We start from the raw sequence: 22,034 nt of genomic DNA on the forward strand, positions 1-22,034 counted from the left end.
AGCCAAGCAGTGTAAGTTATTAGAGGTGAGATGTTTGACAAGCAACACACTGATGCAGTGTTGCAATAATGTTAATGTAATTTACGTGTGTGTAAATTACGGCTGTCCTAAAATGATTTACAACGGCTTCAAAAGTGTCTCAACCAATCAGAATCAAGGACTGGAACTATCGCATTTTGGAAACTTTTCTGTTTTGATTTTGAGGGTTTTATTTTAATCAAACACTAAAATGATAAAGAAAGCCAAAATATTAAATGCCATAGATGAACATTGACTGAGGAATCCAGTGATTTGTAAAGATGTGGGGTTAAAATGACATATTTCACCTAAAATATGGAGCCAAAAGGGGCTGATAACGACTTTAAAATGATGGCAGGATTACTATTTGTACACATAGACTGGTCGTTTTCTGTGTAAAATGGAAAAGTTGTTCCAGTAGTGTAATCATACCATCAGTGCTCAAGTCCTATAAAATCCCTTTATCCAATTTATTTTAAAACTCACACATATACTGTATTGAATCTTATGGATATTATTATTGAGAGCTTGTGCCTAAGTTTAACCATTTCAGTGTATTTGACTTAGAGAGTTATTGTTAAAATGCACTATGCTCAGTGTGGTTGTTTTGACAAAAGGAGAGTACGTACAATTCTTCAAAATTCTGGTTTCAAAATAATTTTTTTGTCTTTAAATACAAATTCGTCTTTAAATACAGTAAATATGCGCTGCATGCAAGATGACCCAGATTTCATTTTTGACCATTGTTGCACTTAGAGCCACATTGCCCAGCAAGCAGTTTTGCCTGCAGTTGTCCAAAACTCTGCTGCAAGGCTACTCACTAGTGCAAGGCCCTGGGATCATATCACTCCTATTTTTCAGCAGTTACATTGGCTTCCTGTCCGCTATCGCATCCACTAAAAAAACCTTCTATTGGTTTATAAATCCTTACATAATCTAGCCCCATCCTACCTATCAGATCTTCTCACCCCATTTATGACTTCTCACACCCTTCGCTCTACTGATACATGCCTCTTAACAGTCCACACATCTCGGCTTCGCTCCATGAGTGACAGGGCATTTAGTGTGGCAGGCCCAAAACTGTGGAATGCCTTGCCACTTGAGTTGCACCAAAGCACAAGTGTATCCACTTTTAAAACCAAATTAAAAACACATCTCTTTGGCTTCACTTTTTTGTCAGTCCCCTAACCTTCTGTACTGTATGTGAATTAAAATAAAATGTATTATCATTATTATTATTATTACAGCACACCTTACAATACAATCGAAATTTGCATCCGATCGACCTCAGTCCTATTGATTAATGTGTTTACTTGAAGTCTTTTCGAACTGATTGAGGCACTTATACGATTACAAACGGATTATTTGGTTGCATGTAAGCGTAGCTACTGAGATCCCCATATTGTTGGCATTGAACATTATAGGCCTTCAAATTTAAAATGACAAAAGACAAGCTTTTTAAGAACCTAAAAATAATATTTTTACTTTTACAGCCATGCAAAAGGATTGAGAAAGTCGTCTTTAGTAATAGACCTACCAATCTCTGTTTAAATAATAATAATAATAGTAATAATAATAATTAAGAATTGTCTTTTTTTAAATAATTTTTATATAATTATTAGGGTTGTCAATAGATTAAAATATTTAATTTAGATTAATCAGATGATTGTCAATCGCAACTTAATCACAAATTTTATCTGCTCTATATTTTATATTATATATATTACTGTATTTTATCTTTTATATTACTGTAATCAACATGGGTTTATGATTTTTTTAAGGTTCAAAAACATCCCATCCATACCTTAAGTCACTGGTAAAACTAATAGATTTGACACACACAAAGTCAAAAACAATATCTTTAGGAAACATATATGCAGGGCAGGACTTAACAGGGTGGAGGCCCCTGGGCTTGAATACATTTTGGGCCCTACACTATCAGAACAAAAGGTACAAAAGCTGTCACTGGGACGGTACCCTTTAAATGGGTCCTAATATTTACCATTTAGGTACATATATAGGTACATTTGTACCCATTATATGCACTCTTTAGGTACAAAGGTGTACTATTTCAAAGGGTACCACCCAGTGACAGCTTGTGTAAATTATCTTCTGAGAGTGCACATACAGTAAACAACCTAAAATAAAAAAAAATGTCATAGAACTACATTTTAGGGAAGTTTCCCGACAGGGTTTAGATTAATCTAGCACTAGGCCTATTGCTATAGGTTATATTAGGGCATTCAATTATTTTTTACAAACAAACCTTACAAAAAACATCACTGGTGTGCGTCTTGAGACAAAACAATGGCAATGATATATGTTAAGATATATCAGTGCAAGCTGTGTTTAAATTAAGACAGATCAAACATGCATTTTAGTCTTGGACTAGGATAAGACCTGACTAGGAAACTGCCCCTATATCTTTATAGCAGAACATAAGCCCAGTCTAAAATTAAATCATGTATTTTAGGGATGTCACAAATCCAAATTAATCATGCACATTAAAAAATACCCCATAACAACATTTAAAATCATTGTGTTAGACTTAGCTTAAGAAGAGAATGATATGTTTTGATTAACATTCACCTTATTACACACCATATAATGTTATAAACATAATCAACAAGTGTATTTTGTGCATATAGCCTAAGTTGTGCAGTCAAAAGAAAAGATTTTAGGATGTTATTAAATAATTATGACAAGACCATCATGTAATATTAGACACCAAAAACCAAAGTGGAGAAGATGATCATTAATTAATTTTTGCGTCTGATATGAACGTAATACATTAAAACCTTGAACGTTGATATAAAAATGAACACTTTTCAGAAGTTTAAACTGTGATTCTGTTAAAGCTCACGTAACACACGTTGTTTCTGCATTTCTGATATTAATCTGGAGTACCTATAGAGTAGTATGACATCCTTTATATCTCTGAAGAGTCTTTAGTTTAATCAGATTTATAAAAGAAAGATTAGCTTTACCGAATCTTTCCGATAACATACGAAAAAATGAAGAAGGAGGAGTTATAACACGGGAGGAGCGAGTACGAGTCATACAACACTATACAACACTGTTTTAACTTATGATTCACTACATGTTCGTGTCATTTATAAAATATACACGCGCCTATTTCCAACATAAGACAGAAGTCTTACTTACCACGTGTAACTCGTGTTGGACTTTAAGGTGTCCATTGCATGTTCATAATTAGAGGAGAGGCACAGTATTAAAATTAAACTATTTATTGATCAGATATGAAAAAGTTTTACAGCGCTGGGCAGTCTCAAGGCCACAATAGGCAATCGACTAACAGCCAGCATTTGGGGAAAACAGTTATTTATAAAGTATGTGACGTCGATCTTCTTCTTAGAATCTCCACCCACAAAGGCCGTTCCCCTCGTACATCTGACTCCATCACCACACAGTTTTAGCCTGTAGACGAAGATAAACACACACGAACAAAGAAAAAACCAACTGTTCTCCACACAACCCTGAGATCCATGCAGTCCGTCACCTCCTCCCTAGTACTCCACTTCACATATGATTGACTTCACATAGAATATAATAATGCTTTCTTAAAAACAAATCATTAATAAAACATTCATTTATTCATCAGAAAACATAAGCTGTAAAATAAAAGTGATTATTATGTAAAACACATTTCAATATCATGACATCATTTCATTATTCGTAAAATTGGTTATATGAATAAGGCACACATTAACTTCTTTAGATAGATAAACACATATTAAATCTTTTACTGCAATACTACTTCTAAGCAAACACTTTAATCATTATTAAAAAACCATCTGTTAGGGAAGAATACACACACACAAAGAACAAGCCCAGGAGATTCTGTTCTTCAAGGTTAAGCTGCCATCCCCCCATTAGGTTATTCTGTATGCAACCTTCATTTCATTGGTTAATACACATTTATCAAAGACAACATCATATCTTTATTACATCAATTATTCAATGATTAATACTGATTAAGTAAGAAATATATTGCATATTTTATCCTGTGAATATTAAAGCATTAGTTAATACATGGTTTTCTGTTTGCTTTTCCTTCTCTGGTCTCTCTCTTATCTCTGACAATTTCCAGACATACATTCCTCAGCTAATCCTTCTTGCAGTTCCACACACACACCCAAGCTGGTAGCTTTCCACTCTCACAGACAAACACAAACAATCTTTTACTTTAGCATACTATAATGATTATTGAAAACACTTCTAAATACAATATTAATAAAACATATGACATTAAAATCCCACACTCGTCATGACCCGGTTCTGAAAATCCACCGCATCAAACACACACGCAAAACTCCGCTGCTAATCCGGATAATAAACTATATCCATTGTTTCCATAAGGCTGGATGTCTTCTCCTTACATCCAAAAACACACTTCTTGTTGTGCCATTGTTGACTTTTGAAATTAAACAAAGCTGAGTGGCGTGATAAGCTGTTAGCAAGCTCTAGCGTCTCCCGCTGACTGACGGCTGGGCGGGGTTTTCCGGGGGAAGTTTTCCGGCGGAAGCCCATATAAAGAAGTGATACGTATCGAAAACCCCTGAAACGTCAGTTAGAACCGTAATCAAAAAAAATTAGCCGAAACTTGTACGAACCCTGGCGAAGTGCATTCGGCACAGAAATACTCTGAAACACGCCCAACTGCATTTTTGACACTTTGTCTACGTTTAGCATGAGGAAACAACTCTATAACTGTGTTAATAAGTCAGAATGCTTGAAATACCATTAAACCCCCCCTTTAAGCAAAAGCAAACATGCTGAAAGAGAAACTACAGGAAAGTTAGGCTAGCTAGTGGATTATATCAAAAACCATCAGGACATCAACATGGCCATGATTTAGTGAATCCTCACCTCCAGATGAAGTAATAAACTGGACTGATGATTTAAATGTTGACATAATCATATGTGCGTGTTAACTCTCCGGATTGTGTTATGTTTCGTAGCTCTGCTTCACTCGTTCACAGTTTGGTTACAGTGTCGTGTGAGCTGCAGACTGCGAGCAGATTGGATTTCATTTGGCGCTACGCAGACCGCTTGGTGATGATGTCAAAGTACCGCGAGAGCGATTAGAAAGCAGACTTCTCCGTGTCATTTCTCGAATCGCTCTCGCGGTACTCTGATGTCATTTTTTTGGCTGTTGTTGAACCACATGAATACACCCGTCTGCTTTACAGTCACTTTTGCGCCGTGATAGTTTGATTTCATATGATGATCGGATCGCGCAGTGCCGCATGAAGTTAAATGTACCAAATATCAAATAGCCGACTGTATATGAGGTTCAACCCGCCAAAGTAGCAAGTGGAGCATGCGAATGGTGAGTGATTCATATGTCAATTTATGAATGAAAGTGTCAAAGGTTTGTCACACACTGTTAAGTATTTTCACGCTTTTTTAAATGGGTATACGGAAATCCTTGACCTTTCCTAGTGGGTATACTGCGTATACCTGCTGCGTATCACGTTAGATTACAAACAAACAAGAAAAAACAGAGTTACAAGACCAGGCCCGGATTAAGAATTCGGAGGCCCCTGGGCACAATTTCTTGTAGGCCCCCCCACTCACACAATCAAACTATATATATATATATATATATTATATGGTTCTTTTTGTTAGAAACACCTCTACTTTTACAGGATTTACACTGACACATTACAGCCGGTGATCACCTGTAGGACAATACATGTAGATATTTTTGTTGCAAGCAGGGACCTGCACAGAGACCTGCACAGGGGGCAGATGCTCAAGTGAAAAAAGGGCACTTCTCTTAGGCCTAATTCTTTTTTAAACAAAAGATTAAATATATTGACACAACTTCCTTATTTTAATTCCTTCACACACACCCAACTGTTTCATACTCTACAGATTTCTACAAAATACAAAATAATCAGTTCACACAAAGTGTTTATCACAAGAACAGAAGACAGCAAATGATACTGCCAACAATGTGCATGTTTTCTGTTCTACTAGTTTCAAATATATTTAGAATAAATGACTGCGCCAAGGAGAGGGTACAGTTTCACTAATAATGTGTATGTTTATTTTGCACGTGGTAGTAAATCTTTTAAATTCTTTTGCTGTTAAAATAACACATCTTTACACTAAACTAAAAAAGGAGGGTTGCTGCTATATTATTAATTTCACAGGAAAAATGCTGCAAAAAAGTGGGGGAAAAAACTACAGATAGATTGACAAAATAAAAAATAAAGCAACTGAAACTGTTTCAAAAAGTATTGAACTTTAAACTAAAACCTGTTACTATTGGCTTATCTACACTTTAGAAAACGTATTATGAGTCATGTTAGCAAGACAACAATTGTCTTTTGGAGCTGTAAAACTGAGGTACTGGTAGTTATGTCATTTGATCTCCACTGACTTCCCCACAAGTCAAGAAAAACCCAGCTGGAATACGACCTGTGTGAAGAGCTCCTGCCTACCTGTCTGTCTGTTGGCGATGTGTGTTTCACTGTTGCGCACAGATGCAGAGGAGGAAGGGCAATCTGGGCAAATACGACAAAAACTTCCCCGTCTGTCTTTGTCGCGCGCGCGCGTTCCCGCGCAGCTTCCAAACCACAGACAAGCGTGGACGGCTCCGTTCGACACATACGCACTACAAATGATTTCTTATACAAATGATTATTTTACCAGGATGTCAGAGCAGCACTGATTCGCGTCATTTACAGGACATTCACATATTGAGGATAAATGAAGAAAAGTAATGGATTGTCTGATAAATCAACTGTGCACTGCTGCTTTTCTCACTCATTACGAATTTAAACTATGAAGACTACTGCCACCCACCCCAGATAGCAATGAGTCGGCGGACCACCGGCGGTGCTCTGGCGGCAGTAAGCGTCATAAGGGCGTAATCGCAAACAGGTCTGACGGAGGACCGCCGCGGCAGCCGCTTTTGCTAAATTAAGCAGTCGGTCCGCCGGCTGCATGCTGGCGGCATCTCGCAACAAATGAGAGTGACGTATTCGGCAGCAAAAGTTTCATCCCCGCCAGCGCGATTCAGCCTCGATTCAGCGCGGGATTATTTGCGCTTAAATAGTTAATCTAAATAATTAACAATTAGATTTTACATTTTATTTTCCCCCGTCGCTTGGGCCCTGACTGCGCGTGGGCCCCTGGGCACGTGCCCATAATGCCCATTGGATAATCCGGCCCTGTACAAGACCTACTCTAGTAATCTTTCATTCGCAGCGCTTCATTTTCGCGTTGCTCTTTCTCGTTATCAGTAAAGCTCATTTATGATTCTCATTTCGCGTATTCGCTATTATACTAGCATCTATGGGTTTCAAAAGCAGTAAACTCAGCGCGTCATATGCAGCACCAAGATGACTGACATATATTAACAAATTAAATGCAGCACCAACCAATAGGCTGTAAAATAAAAAATGAAAACGACTGAACAAATCAAACGAACGCAAGCCGGCACGGAGGCCCCTATTGGCCGGGGCCCCTGGGCTCAAGCCCACTCAAGCCCAATGGTAAGTCCGGCCATGCATATATGTTCAACTTTTTTCGTTTTTATAGTTTGATTAACATTGAGACATACAGCTTTAAGATCTACTGTATAATGTAAGGACTAATATTATACACATCAGATATTTTTCCCAAAAGTTAACTAAACATTTATTTAAGACAGATAACAGATTATCTGTGTAAATTCATTTTTTTTTAAACTGTAATTCTGTCTATGAGGCTGTTTACACTTGGCATTAACATGTGTTTTCGTCGATCGGATCACAAGTGGACGACGTTAATGGCAGGTGTAAACGGTGTTCAAAACGTTTTGAGCTCGTCCACTTTCGACCACTTTCAACCACATCCAGAGGTGGTCGAAACCACTTTCGATCGGATCGCTTTGGAGTTGCGGAACGCACATGTGGTTGAATGTGTTTGAACAGCCACACGCGACCGCCTTCTCTCCGCCCATTTATCTAATCTGAGGTATTAAACACAAGTTTTACGTCTTTTTTGACTTCTGGCGTGAACATTCGGTGAACAGCGCTATTTTTAGCCTTTCATTGATAAAACTAAGCGGCTGATCTCCGTAGTTTCATTTTAAAAGCGTGTGAAAGTTGCACGATCCTATTTCATCAATTGCGCTGAAAATTCAAAGAAAGCTCTTACATACTCATGTACAAAACACTGTGCAGCATCTTTACTTGCTAAACAAGCAGTGCACTCCGACATAATATTAGTTTGCGTCCATCTATACTCATAATTACTCCCGCTCGGGTTTGAATGACAGCAGAGAGACTCGCCCACCGTCTCACAGACCACCCCCCTCATAGTATTCAGCACAGAAGCGGTCGAAAGTGGACAAAGAGACGGATTTAAATACCAGGCGTAAACGTAATGTGTCTCTCTCGTCCACTTGTGATCCGATCGATGAAAACACATCTTAATACCAAGTGTAAACAGCCCCTATGTGTGAGCATATATCAGGGTCACATGCCTGTGTACATGCTTCAGATGTGTCAGTTAGCATGAGAAAGATCATATTTGAGTCTTTTCACTCTTAATAACTTTATCTTTTTAATAACTATTTTAACATCAACCAAGTTCTGCACTAAATCTCAGATGTGCAAGTTAATGGACACACATCATTTGTATTAGATTAACATTTAGGACAGTACACCTCTTGGAAGATCATTTTAAATGTTTGATGACTATTTACAGTCTAAGGCTTGCGTCTCAATTTATTCAACATTGGGCTAGGCCAAGGGTCAAACAGTTGCATGCTGCATTAATCATTAGTAAAGTTTGTTTCGCTAAAATTAAATTATGTTAATGCATTATTAAAGCATTCATTTTGACAGTCCTAATTATAATATTTACCAAACAATTTGTTGTAAAATGTTTTAGGGTTTTCATTAAGCAGCATTTTCCTATTTTATTTATGAATGTTTGGGTTGATAAAATTTTCACTTTGTGTTTTCTTCAGGTTTTTGAAAAGTTCTTCTGCAGCTGAAGTCTTCAAGTATCTGAGTGAAACTCTTGGTATAAATCCTTTACTCCAGAGAGATCTGAATCTGAATGATCATAAACTTGACAACACAAGAGTGAAACAGATATCTGAACTACTGAAGGATAAACACTGTAGACTCAATACACTCAGGTAAGGATTATAATACTCTTTTACATTTCATCTTACATTGTGTGACATCTGATTCTGATGAAGACTCTTATGAAAAACATTTAGAGGACTGGGATCAGTAAAGATGTTTGATCATGTAGATGTTTGTTTTGTCTGAATTAAAATGAGAAACATTTCTTTTGTTTTCTTTTTCTTTAGGTTGAATAACAGTTGTATTACTGCAGAAGGTTGTACTGATCTGATGTCAGGTTTTAATTTAAATCCTTCACATATAAGACATCTGGATCTGAGTGGAAATAAACTTGAAGACTCAGGAATGAAGAAGATCTCTCATCTGTTAACAAATCCACGATGGACACTCAAAAAACTAAAGTATGTGTTTACATTATTGTTCAATGAAATAAAATAATCAATATATCATTAATACATTTATCTTCTGTTAGATTATCATCTGTTTATCCAACTTTTACTTTTTACAGTGCATTCATAATCTTTATTTTGGCATAAATAAAAAATAACTAATACATTTTTTTAATTATTTCTTAGCCTTTCAGACTGCAGTATTGGAGAAGAAGGTTATATTGCTTTGTCTAAAGCTTTGAGATCAAACCCATCACATCTGATAGAGCTGGATCTCAGAGGAAATGATCCTGGAGAATCAGGAGTCAAACTCATCTATCAGTTAATACAAGATCCCAAATGTGCACTGAAGAAAGTCAGGTGAGCACAGCTTTCAAATATTAACACATCAGACAGGCCCGGGGTGGGTAATCGGGAGAACCGGGAGAATTCCCGGTGGGCCGTTTCACTTTTGGGCCGGTCGAGTTTTTTTTTAGTTTTTTTTACTTTTGTCACGTTAGTGAGTCTATCTTCTCTTAAATGACACTTCACACGTTTCGCATTGACACTGCAGCGCGCAGCCTCTGCATGGGTTGTACCATGTGAGGGAGTTTCCCCCTCCCCTCTCATAGAGTTGGTTCGGTCCATAGCGCGTCCAAACTTTTCTCCGGTAGGCTGGGCCGGCCCTACCGTAACAATACGCGTCTGAGAGGAGGAGGGCGTAAAAAACAGGTTGAAGAAAAAATTCATTGGAGGATGATGCTGCCAAATGTGACAAACTTACAGATTTATTTTCAAGAGGACAACAACAGGTAACTTAAAGAGAAATAAGCCTAGTAATGATTAGCATTAGCAACGTAATTATTCAGCTAATACCGTTGTCAAACTATTTACAAGCCAACTTTTTTTTAGTTAAAATATTAGCCTTTTGTGTGTACATGGCGATTCATAGACTTTGCAAATATTATGCAAGCAGCTTCTGAGCAGCAGATAAGCCAGTTCTACCATAAAGACTCAGAAGGCAAGTGAACGTTTGAATTACATTTATTCCATGTTAAATTAAAAGACAGAAATTCGAATCAGTCTCAGAATAAAAGAGATGCTTGAGTCTCATAAGATTTTGGCATATGCCCCGCCTTTCGTCCGGGTCTAGCTGTAGTTCGGCAGATCCTGCCTGATGTTGAAGGCAGGGGCGGAGCCTACCCCCGGACAAAAGAACAGGGAACAACCTGGTGGTGGTGGGGAGGATGGAGGTGAACTTCAGCTACGACACCTACGGGCAGCAGGAGAGAGTGTTAGTTCAGCGTTTAAATAGTCGGCATTGAGCTGTGATTGGTAAGCCGATTTTATGAATGAATGACGTGGTATTAGAGTCTTCCTGGTAGAACTTACGCTGACGCTTTCATTTCTACCATAAAGACTCAGAAGGCAAGTGAACGTTTGAATTACATTTATTCCATGTTAAATTAAAAGACAGAAATTCGAATCAGTCTCAAAATAAAAGAGATGCTTGAGTCTCATAAGATTTTGGCATATGCCCCGCCTTTCGTCCGGGTCTAGCTGTAGTCCGGCAGATCCTGCCTGATGTTGAAGGCAGGGGCGGAGCGTACCCCCAAAAGTGAAATAGATCAACTGGCTTGATTGCTAGGATATCAAAGAGATGTCAATCCTGAAACAAAAGAAAAATGTTAAGAAGGAATCAGACTTCTTAAGCTACAACAGCTATTTATTGGAACCCCCCAAAAATAAAGCCACGATAGGCATAGGCATTCACTTTAATATCCGATTCACACAAAAGGAATAGGATAAGAATTACAATATGCTTCGTCGTAAAGTGCCACGGTAGGCTTTACATGGATAGGTAGCCCCGATAGGTGATATGTAAAGCCACGATAGGCCACAATGATCGATAGCCCCGATAGGCAATGTGTAAAGCCACGATAGGCCAAAACGATCGATAGCCCAGGTAGGCGATGCGTAAAGCCACATGGATTGATAGCCCCGATAGGCGATATGTAAAGCCACGATAGGCCACAGCAATCGATAGCCCTGATATGCGATGTGTAAAGCCACGTGGATTGATAGCCCCAAAAGGCGATATGTAAAGCCACAATAGGCCACAGCAATCGATAGCCCTGATAGGCGATGTGTAAAGCCACGTCGATCAATAGCCCCGATAGGCGATGTGTAACACCACGGTAGGCCACATAGATCAATGGCCCCGATAGCCGATATGTAAAGCCACGATTGGCCACGATAGGCCACTTGATAGACAGCCTCGATAGGCAATGTGTAAAGCCACTATAGGCCACGTTGATTAATAGCCTCGATAGGCAATGTGTAAAGCCACGATAGGCCACATTGATTGATAGCCCCGATAGGCAATGTGTAAAGCCACGATAGGCCACGTTGATTGATAGCCCCGATAGGTGATGTGTAAAACCACGATAGGCGATATGTAAAGCCACATTGATCGATAGCCCCGATAGGCGATGTGTAAAGCCACGATTGGCCACAGCAATCGATAGCCCTGATATGCGATGTGTAAAGCCACGTGGATTGATAGCCCCAAAAGGCGATATGTAAAGCCACAATAGGCCACAGCAATCGATAGCCTCGATAGGCAATGTGTAAAGCCATGATAGGCCACGTTGATTGATAGCCCCGATAGGCAATGTGTAAAGCCACGATAGGCCACGTTGATCGATAGCCCCGATAGGCGATGTGTAAAGCCACGATTGGCCACGTCGATCGATAGCCTCGATAGGCGATATGTAAAGCCACGTCGATCGATAGCCCCGATAGGCGATACGTAAAGCCACGATAGGCCACTTGATCGACAACCTCGATAGGCAATGTGTAAAGCCACGATAGGCCACGTCGATTGATAGCCCCGATAGGTGATGTGTAAAGCCACGTCGATCGATAGCCCCGTTAGGTGATGTGTAAAACCACGATAGGCGATATGTAAAGCCACGTCGATCGATAGCCCCGATGGCGATACGTAAAGCCACGATAGGCCACTTGATCGACAGCCTCGATAGGCAATGTGTAAAGCCACGATAGGCCACGTCGATTGATAGCCCCGATAGGCGATGTGTAAAGCCACGATAGGCCACGTCGATTGATAGCCCCGATAGGCGATGTGTAAAGCCACGTCGATTGATAGCCCCGTTAGGTGATGTGTAAAACCACGATAGGCGATATGTAAAGCCACGTCGATCGATAGCCCCGATGGCGATACGTAAAGCCATGATAGGCCACTTGATCGACAGCCTCGATAGGCAATGTGTAAAGCCACGATAGGCCACGTCGATTGATAGCCCCGATAGGCGATGTGTAAAGCCACGTCGATCGATAGCCCCAATAGGTGATGTGTAAAACCACGATAAGCGATATGTAAAGCCACGTCGATCGATAGCCCCGATAGGTGATGTGTAAAGCCACGATAGGCCACATCGATCGATAGCCCCGATAGGCGAGAAGGCCGTGGAGAACACTTACAGGGCAACGTTTTGCAATTTAGTGCGAAGACCGCAAAGGGCAAGATACGGGACAATGATATGCTGTATGCAACAAAGACGGTTACGGGGCAACGACTTCCCATGTAGCATGAAGACCGCGAAGGCAATGATGCGGGGCAACGATATGCTGAATCATAATTAAGGCTGCGGAGGATAGATGCGGGGCACCATATGCAATGTAATAAGTCGGTTGTGGTATCCATGACACAATGTAACCATATGCTGATTAGCGAGAAGGCCATGATACACATCAACAATTTGCAGTATAGCTGTATGACTGCGAATGCTGGATACAGGCAATGATATGCCACGCAGCAAGGAGGTCACGAGAGCCATGCAATGGGGCAACAATATACCCTATAGTGAGAAAGGCTGCGTATGCTATGTCGGAGGCTGTGATGGAAAGCGACAATATTCCTATAAAGCGCGCTATGCCACAGACAAGTTTAGCGAGAAATGAGACATGGTTGAGTAACCTACACCACCACCAGTATCTGCTGGATCGTACTTTGATCACACTCTGAGGCTATTTTGGGGATTTTCGCCTGGATTTGGCCTACCCAATTTCAAAAGCTTCTCATACCCACAAGCAGAGGTGCACATACAAAAGTTTGGTATCATTTTACAGGAAACCCTTTGAAATTACACCAAACACTGTTAAAAGTGCTCAACATGGTTGTATGTGTTGTCAGTCCTCTAATAAACACAAAAATAAATAGGCGCTTTTTGGTGTTTTTTTTCTAAAGTCTGTATTTAAAAGTGTATAACTCTGGCCCTGAGTGGGAACGAAACCTGCAGACAGTTTTGTTTGATTCCAGAAATTGCCAGCTTACAGAGGAAAAAGGATTTTTTTCTCTATCATTATAAATGCAAAAGTTATTTTACTCCAACTGATGGGAGGAATAATACGCTTTTTGTATACTTTGTATATATATTTCTGCCTAAAAATATTTGAAGTGCTCCCATAACCACATACAGTGGAATAAATGCAATTGCTTTATATCATTTTAAAGAAAACACTTTGAAGTTACATAAAAAGCTGCTGTTTGTGACAAATAGTGTTATTTATGTTGTTTTTCATATGATAAAACACCAAATTTTATTTTTTTATGTCATAAATACTGTCTCTGATAGTGTATAACTCTGGTTGTGGGTGCTCTAGCAGACTGCAGACAGTTCTGGTTGTTACCAGCAGCAGACAGTAAACACCCAAAAAAAGAATGAACTCTTTAGCATGTTGCATTCAAAAGTTATTCTCATTTTACTGAAGTGTGCGAAAATACATTTTTCATATAAATATTAATTTTTTGTTTTGCACATATAATAAATAGCAAGGGATTATTCATGCACACAACCAAAGAAAATGCTGTGAATGGACTAATTTTTTAGTGTAGGACCTAAGAGAAAAGATGATGTATCATTTGTGGCTATATGTGCTATCTGAGGCAGTCCACACCCAAGTTTCCCATATGTTTACAAAAGACGATTTTTTACCTCATTATTCATTCGACGATTGTAGGATATGTGATAATAATAGGACGAAAATAACACTGCAGTTTTATTCCTGAGAATGAGAGCTTTCATTTGATATAAGACTTGCCCATGTTTGTCATACTTGAAAAATATGAAATATGTGAATATTAAATGATATTAAAAATTATGGGGGGGGGTGATAGTGTAAATTAAGTGTAACTAACTTTCTTACAGTAAAACATATCTCAAAGTGATGCATATCTGCAGAAACTAGAGAGTCTAAGCTTTCAAACAGTATCTCATATGTGGTACTGGGTCCACGACAGACCATTAAAAATGAAAGGAATATTTTATATTAAGTCAAAATAAGATAATTCTGGACCCGGTACAGGGTCCACAGAGTCAAACAAGTTAAAGCTATAGAAACTGATGAAACGTTGCATTTCAAGTGTATTCACTTTTCAAAGTATTTATGTAGTAAAAGATGGGATTTTGGCTATGGCTTTAAATTTCAAGTGTATTGGTGGCAGAAAAAAAAATTACCTAGGAAACAGAATCATAACATTAACATGAAATTGATAAAACAAAGAAATTAAGGTTATTGAATTATAGACTAGAAAGATTAGAAAATATGGAAGTAAATTAATCTAAACTGTATGAACTAAATGTGAACGAACAATACGCAATTGAATGCTTAGTGTCTTGACTGGAGTGTTATTAAAATCCTGAAACTACTAGAAGGTGCGGGATCAGGTTATGTCAATAGACCACGATCAATGATAGCCGACACCATCAATTGCCCTTCTCACGCAGAGATTATGAATACTACACAGAAAATGCTTCCAGGATTTGTCCGGAATCATTAGACTTTTGGGTCATTTATTCTGCCGATTATTTTTCAGAGTCATGATTACTGCGAAAACCCGTAAAGACATGTGATACATGTAAAGTCCTGCACATGCTTGAATTTTAAGCGCTTCTGAAGTTCGCCAGTTATTCGTAACTCATATTTTAAATGAGATCATGAGGAGCGCGTGATGCGCTGCTCTGTCATGCAGGTGAATGATCTCAGCTTTAGCAGCACGTATAATGAGCACGCATCGTTTCACACAGAGACCTTTCAACGTGCATCTTTCGGCAATTTTACTAGGTTCTCTTTACGGGAGCGATCCCAGAACATTTACGGGATGTGATTGTGTTGACACGGTAGCCTCAAACAATTTTAGAGAACATATTTTAGACCATACTGCGAGTCAGACTTCACCTAAAGTCTTTGACAACATGCGATTGACTTGTTTATCCATTAAAGTTTAACTTAATTATGCTGAACATTTTCACATACTATTCTTACATAACCTGCAGTTGCAACACCAATATGCATAGCATGATTTGCCTCATAAGAAACTTTTCAATAAACGAGTAATGCTTTGACTTCGTTGCACCTGAACTTGTAATGCATGTAGCGTGGACTTCGCACTAGGGTGGTTAAAATGCACACTGGGTTTAAAATCAATGAGAGAGAGTTCCATTCCCTGTTACAAGGTAATTTTCAAATCGCTAAGGTATCAGTGATGTGCAACAAAGTTTTAAGAGGTTTGCAGACGAAAAATCCGTTGTAGATTGAGAAAGTTATGATATTTTTATTATTAGAAATCAGAGGAAAGTTATATGGATGTCTATGGAATGTGTGTGACCGAAATGCTGCTTATTTACATGTTTTTGCTTATAACTTTCTCATTTTATCAGATATGTTCATGAAATTTTAACAGAAGGTAAAACTTTGTTAGTACTTTCAAATTAAATTATAAACATTTGCTGTTTTAGTCAGAATGGGCATCGGACCCATGTTATTATTTTTAGAATGATGCCTGCAGTGGACGTTCTGACATGACGTTCACTGTAGTCTAAAACAAGAAACGTAATATGCAAATGTTCGCGATTTATTTAAATACAATCTCCTCCATACCATTACCATGTTTCAGCACCAAGATAAAAGATATATATTGTGGTCCATTTACGTTTCATTATTGTCCAGAGTTTAGTGGAAGCACATCGACCGGTTGAAAGTGACACTCAGTTTTAAACCGTTGCTGTGAACTAAAAACACCTCCGAATTGAATACTCAATATCAAACGCTTCCGTTGTTCGGACTTGACGTATTTATTGTCGTATTTAGTGAAAACATACTACAACCTTGCGACGATAACTGAATATTGCATGAGACGCATTGTAAAAGTACCGCGCGGGCGGAAGCAGATTTTATTTGATGCGCGTACCCGCGATGTCAGCATTGCTATATTAAATAGAAGAAATAAATTGTCACATTCCCAGTACTATCGTGTCGGCAATCTCACGGGCTGCGATATAATGATAAAAAAATAATAATTTAATGATGTAACTTACCTCACACCAAATTAAAATGACAGTACATTTAATGCCACAATTCTTATGAAATGCAATCAATTGATTTCAACTGTGTGACAGCGTTTCCGACGGTCGTCGGACGAAACATTGAATTGTACATTTGACCGACATAACCAGACAATCACTCACAATTTACGCAAGAAATGCAAGTTGAGCGTTACGACTGCGTGCTTATTCCTGTGTTAGGGCTGGGATAAACGATAATTTTTTAAACGATTAATCTAGCGATTATTTTTTCGATGCATCGATTAATCTAACGATTCATTTTATCAGTCCGATTCGACTTCGATTCGATTCGATTCTCGATTATTTCCCCATTAATTAACTAATAGCAATTTATACATGTAGATTTACATATCTGAATGTAAACATTTCAATATATGTTCATTGCTCTTAAAATTTTAAAATAAAAAAGACTTTACAAGTGCAAAATACTGCATTCTTAGTCAGAGGTAGCATTCAATAAAGCGTTTGCAGCTCATACTGTGCAGTGTAGTAACAGTATAAAAATCTCAAGTTCAAATTACTTTATTTTACATGCATTTATGAGCAAAACCTCTTCAATGTGCCTTTTGATGGTCAGTGTAACTTTTATAACTTGATTTGTTTAATCCACATTGTTTTCGTGCTGTTCTAGTCCATTTAATGACAGATATAAACACAATTATAGACTTAAGAAGCACATATATTATTAAATCTCTTTCTCTTAAGTTTGTTAAGATAGACTAGGACTCATTTACTGCTGTACAGAGAGTGAATGAAAGCGCAGTCTTCTGGCAACAGTGACATATTTCATTGCTTTCTGTTAAATTGCTCAAAGTCATGGCTGTTTAAACCACACTTCACATTCATGATTTTAAGGTAAAATGACACTTTTTCGCATCAATCCACGAGCATTTAAACCATAAACAAAGCACTTTCACTTTAATTGGGCATGAGAAGCGCAGCAGAACCGACGCAGAAACGATTGCAGCACTGTTGCAACACGCGCCGCACGTACTGCTCACACTTGCTGTGTGAAACCGGCTTGGACTGAAGCCACTCGCATTGCTACTATTCTACGGCGCCGCCTTTTTGGGTATGACGTATTCTACGGCGCCGCCTTTTTGGGTCTGACGAATTGACGCGCATATTTTGCGTCAACGTATTTTTTGCGTCGACGTCGTCGATTACGTCGACGCGTTGTCCCAGCCCTATCCTGTGTTAGTATGCCAATGTGGCCTATCGTCAGTATTGAGCAGGCTGCATAGTGATGTTAACAGTGACATTAACAATGACATTAACAACTAAAATAAGACATCCTGTATATTTTGGTCAAAGACTGCAATAACTGACAAATACAGTAGGTAACATTTAATATGTCCCTTAAATTGGTAGGAACAGGTAGGCACATATCGGGAAGGTTGTATAGGACAGACATATTCAGGAAATATTGTAAAGCAGTGACCTTACCTTGTTTCTTAGGCAGACACATATGATTTTACACCATTTTGTCGTTTACGCATTTTTCACCATTTGTTTACAACAAACACGCACAGATAATTAAGACAGTTGCGTTCGGGTCTTTTTGACGTTAACTTACTCACGCGTTAATGCCGTGCTGTTGAAACGCGATCGCCTTTCAGGAGGAATAATGCCGTAAAAAAATATATCTTTGCTTTACAGAGCCTTCGTGTGGTGACTCTCGTTTAGATGAGAAGACAAAGATATTTTAGTTAGGAAGACATCACCCTTCGGTGTTTACCATGAACCGTAACTCATCAGGCAATCAATATGATCAGTGACACCTGTTGCGACCGAACTTCTCAGGCAATCATCAGTGACACCTGTGTAAGCGTCCAGTGAGTTGCTATGGTCGATTACAGTTTACGCTTAACAGGACTGCATTGCATTTTAATCTGTTCATTGAAATGAAACGGCCTCATTCCTTGCGTTTTTGTGCCAAGTTTGCGAGCTTCCCTAAATAAGGGTCTTTGGCAAAGATGAGTTGCGTTCGAAGGGACTGGTCAAACACGCCTACCGTAACCTTGTGTTGCAGTCTGTGAGAACGAGCGGCAAATGAGACGAGTAGCATATCGTGGATGAGAGATCCTGGGAAAAGGTTAAATTGGCACGAAAACATTGCGGGCCGAGTAAACATACCGAATTCACAAATAAGCAGAGGAAAGGCGAGCGTTTTGACATCCGATTCTGCTTGGTACGAGTAACAATCGCTTTGAAAACGTTTGGTTTGCACTAAGCATCGAGCAAACGAACTTCAGCTACGACACCTACGGGCAGCAGGAGAGAGTGTTAGTTCAGCGTTTAAATAGTCGGCATTGAGCTGTGATTGGTAAGCCGATTTTATGAATGAATGACGTGGTATTAGAGCTTCCTGGTAGAACTTACGCTGACGCTTTCATTTCCCCGCTGAAAATGAGGAGGCCATGAGAAAACAATATGAATTCAAGTTATTTAACCCTCAGGTTGTGTTCAGAACCCTATAACACCTTTTGTGTTCCCAGTCAAAAATGACCACCCGAAAAAAAAGCTTATAAATCACTTGTTATGCTATATATTTACCCAATATTGGATTCAATATTTTTGTCAAATTGTTTTCTTTTTTAATTAGGACTGGGTTTTATATTTCTGTTTGCATCTGATTAATCGTAGCCCTCATAGCATTAGCAATGCTAATAATTTATCAACCTTTTCTTGTGGAATAGACTCCAAAAAGGGCTGGATTATTTTTGACCCATAATGGGTAAATATTGGACAGAACACGCTGCTGGGTTAAAATTGACCCAATGCTGGGTTGTTTTAACCCAACTGTTGGGTTATTATAATCCATGGTTGCATAACAACAATCCAACATTGGGTTATTTTTTAACCCAGCATGTGTTCTGTCCAATATTTACCCATTATGGGTAAAAAATAACCCAGCCTTTTTTAGAGTGTAGAGGAATATTTTTGTTAACTTCTCATCAGTGAAATATTATTTAACGTTTACCTTATTTGTTTAACCATGATATTAATAGAAACTATAGTAAGAGCTGGACTGTTACTTTATTTATCCAATTTGAAAAAGTGCTAATTTGGAATAACACTATGGAAAAAGTGGGCCGGTCTTGGGCCTGAAACTCCCGGGCTGAAAAGTGGACCCACTCCGGCCCTGACATCAGACACAAATGTAAAGTCTGATACTGTATATGAAACTACAGTATGTAGATGAGATAAATGAACCAGACTTGGAATTTTAAAGGGCACCTATTATGGCCTTGTTACAAGATGTAATAAGTCTCAGGTGTGCCCAGAATGTGCCTGTGACGTTTCTGCTCAAAAAAACCCACAGATCATTTATTATAACGTGTCCAAAAAGCCTCTATTTGGGTTTGAGCAAAAACGCGTTGTTTTAATGTCTGAACCTTTAAATGCAAATGAGCTACAGCTCCTCGCTTCCTTACAAACAAACAGTGAGCGCTTTCAGTTCAAATAGATCTGATTAATACAGTCTGAGACAATAGTGTCTAGTAGACAGAGTACAACTTACTTAAGGTGGAAACTATGGAATTGCAGGACTGTAAGTGGGTGGGTCTTTATTAATGTGACCTCTCATTGATAAGAGAATCAAAACTGCATGTCTAATAAGACTGCTTTGGTTTAATGGGGATTAAAAACAAGGAGGGGATGGATTTTTTTCATCAGAGGGGTGGATCTGGTGACACACTGCCAACACACATTTATGTCCAATCCCCTTGTAAATGTGGATTTTGCATAATAGGCGCCCTTTAAATGTAGTGATGAATGAGAACAGAAGAATTTCACTAATACAACATAAACAGTAGTGTCATTGTGAGAATAAAAAAAATGTTGGCCTTTATTTTTTTCAGTTATTTAGACACATTTCTCAAAACTAGCTTTAAAGTCCGTGTAAAGTCATTTTAGAGAATTGCTTCTGCATACATTCTAAATGTTAAAAATGTATTGCTGAAACACGTTACAAAGATTGGGAATTGGAGTTTTGGATTGTGGACTTTCATTTCCAAGTTAAGGATTATTTGGGCAGGGCTAAAAGGGTTCCTTGATGATGCACCTGAGCCACATTTAAAATGTGAAAGTTGAGTAAGACGGCAGCTTTCCAGTAAGTGGGTGTGGTTTCAGCACGAACAGTGGACACCCTTCCCAGTGATTGAGAAGAGAATCCTGCAAATTTTTTCCAGGATTTTAAATAAAAACTTATGTTATTTATTTGGCTGCTTTTTTTGTCATTCAAATTTGTCTGGGTGGTCAATAACTAATTATTATTGTGGTGTAACAAACTGAGAACATGTTTAATATTGGACTTTGCACAGACTTTAATACTATTAAAACAGGAATTAGTTGATTAATTTGTCAATGCTGTTTTACTGTACCTCACACATCCCCATACTGTAAAGTGTATTTAACAGAGCAGAGATCGATCTGCTATCAGACTCTTTTAAACACAGAACTCATACAACTGATATAGCGATTCAGCGGAAGGAAAGTAATAAATAAATAAAGGTTATTTATTTATTTATTGAACCTCCCACCAAAACACACTACGGGAATTTCCAGACTTAGCTCAAAGGGAATAAATAAGTATAATTAACGGTAATTAATTATACAAATTGCTAAGGTTTTACCTGATTTAGCAGAATTAATAACAATTAATTTATGCATTCGTAAAGCAAATATACTCATAATTGTACCTTAAAGGCAGAGTCCACGATGTTTGAAAGCCAATGTTGATATTTGAAATCACCTAAACAAACACGCCCCTACCCCAATAGAATCTGGACCTTCTGTTGATAGACCCGCCCCACACATACGCAACCCGGCATTTGATTTGATTTGATTGGCTATAAGTGTGTTTTGGTAGTCGGCCCGTCTCCTTTTCCAACGCGTTTTTCAAACATCGTGGACTCCGCCTCTAAGAGGTTAATTCCATGGTCTTTAGAAAATAATGTTTTTACTGCTATACATTATTACTTCAGAGCATGTAACAAGATCTAAAGTGGATTAAGGGACTTTACTTTGCTGAGCATTGAACACAGAAACGATTTAATTGTGAAATGCAAAACCGGTTTGAAAATCTAACGTTACTCTACGAA

The 22,034-nt window shown here is 38.5% G+C and overlaps 1 protein-coding gene across 31 annotated transcripts in view; it reads left to right on the top strand.

The window, feature by feature from the left end:
- Nucleotides 1–22,034, top strand: part of LOC129453021 (uncharacterized) — a 234,820-nt gene that overhangs the window by 91,664 nt on the left and 121,122 nt on the right. For 27 of the 31 annotated variants that reach the window (XM_073865319.1, XM_073865305.1, XM_073865313.1 and 24 more), the window contains 3 exons: nucleotides 9,011–9,184; nucleotides 9,362–9,535; nucleotides 9,710–9,883. The exons of the other annotated variants lie outside the window; for them this stretch is intronic. In XM_073865319.1, the coding sequence (XP_073721420.1) occupies nucleotides 9,011–9,184; nucleotides 9,362–9,535; nucleotides 9,710–9,883 (522 nt within the window). The remainder of the gene's footprint in view (nucleotides 1–9,010; nucleotides 9,185–9,361; nucleotides 9,536–9,709; nucleotides 9,884–22,034) is intronic. 31 annotated transcript variants of the gene reach the window in all.

The sequence above is a fragment of the Misgurnus anguillicaudatus genome, unplaced genomic scaffold, assembly GCF_027580225.2.
Source record: "Misgurnus anguillicaudatus unplaced genomic scaffold, ASM2758022v2 HiC_scaffold_31, whole genome shotgun sequence".
Classification (NCBI taxonomy): Eukaryota; Metazoa; Chordata; class Actinopteri; order Cypriniformes; family Cobitidae; genus Misgurnus; species Misgurnus anguillicaudatus.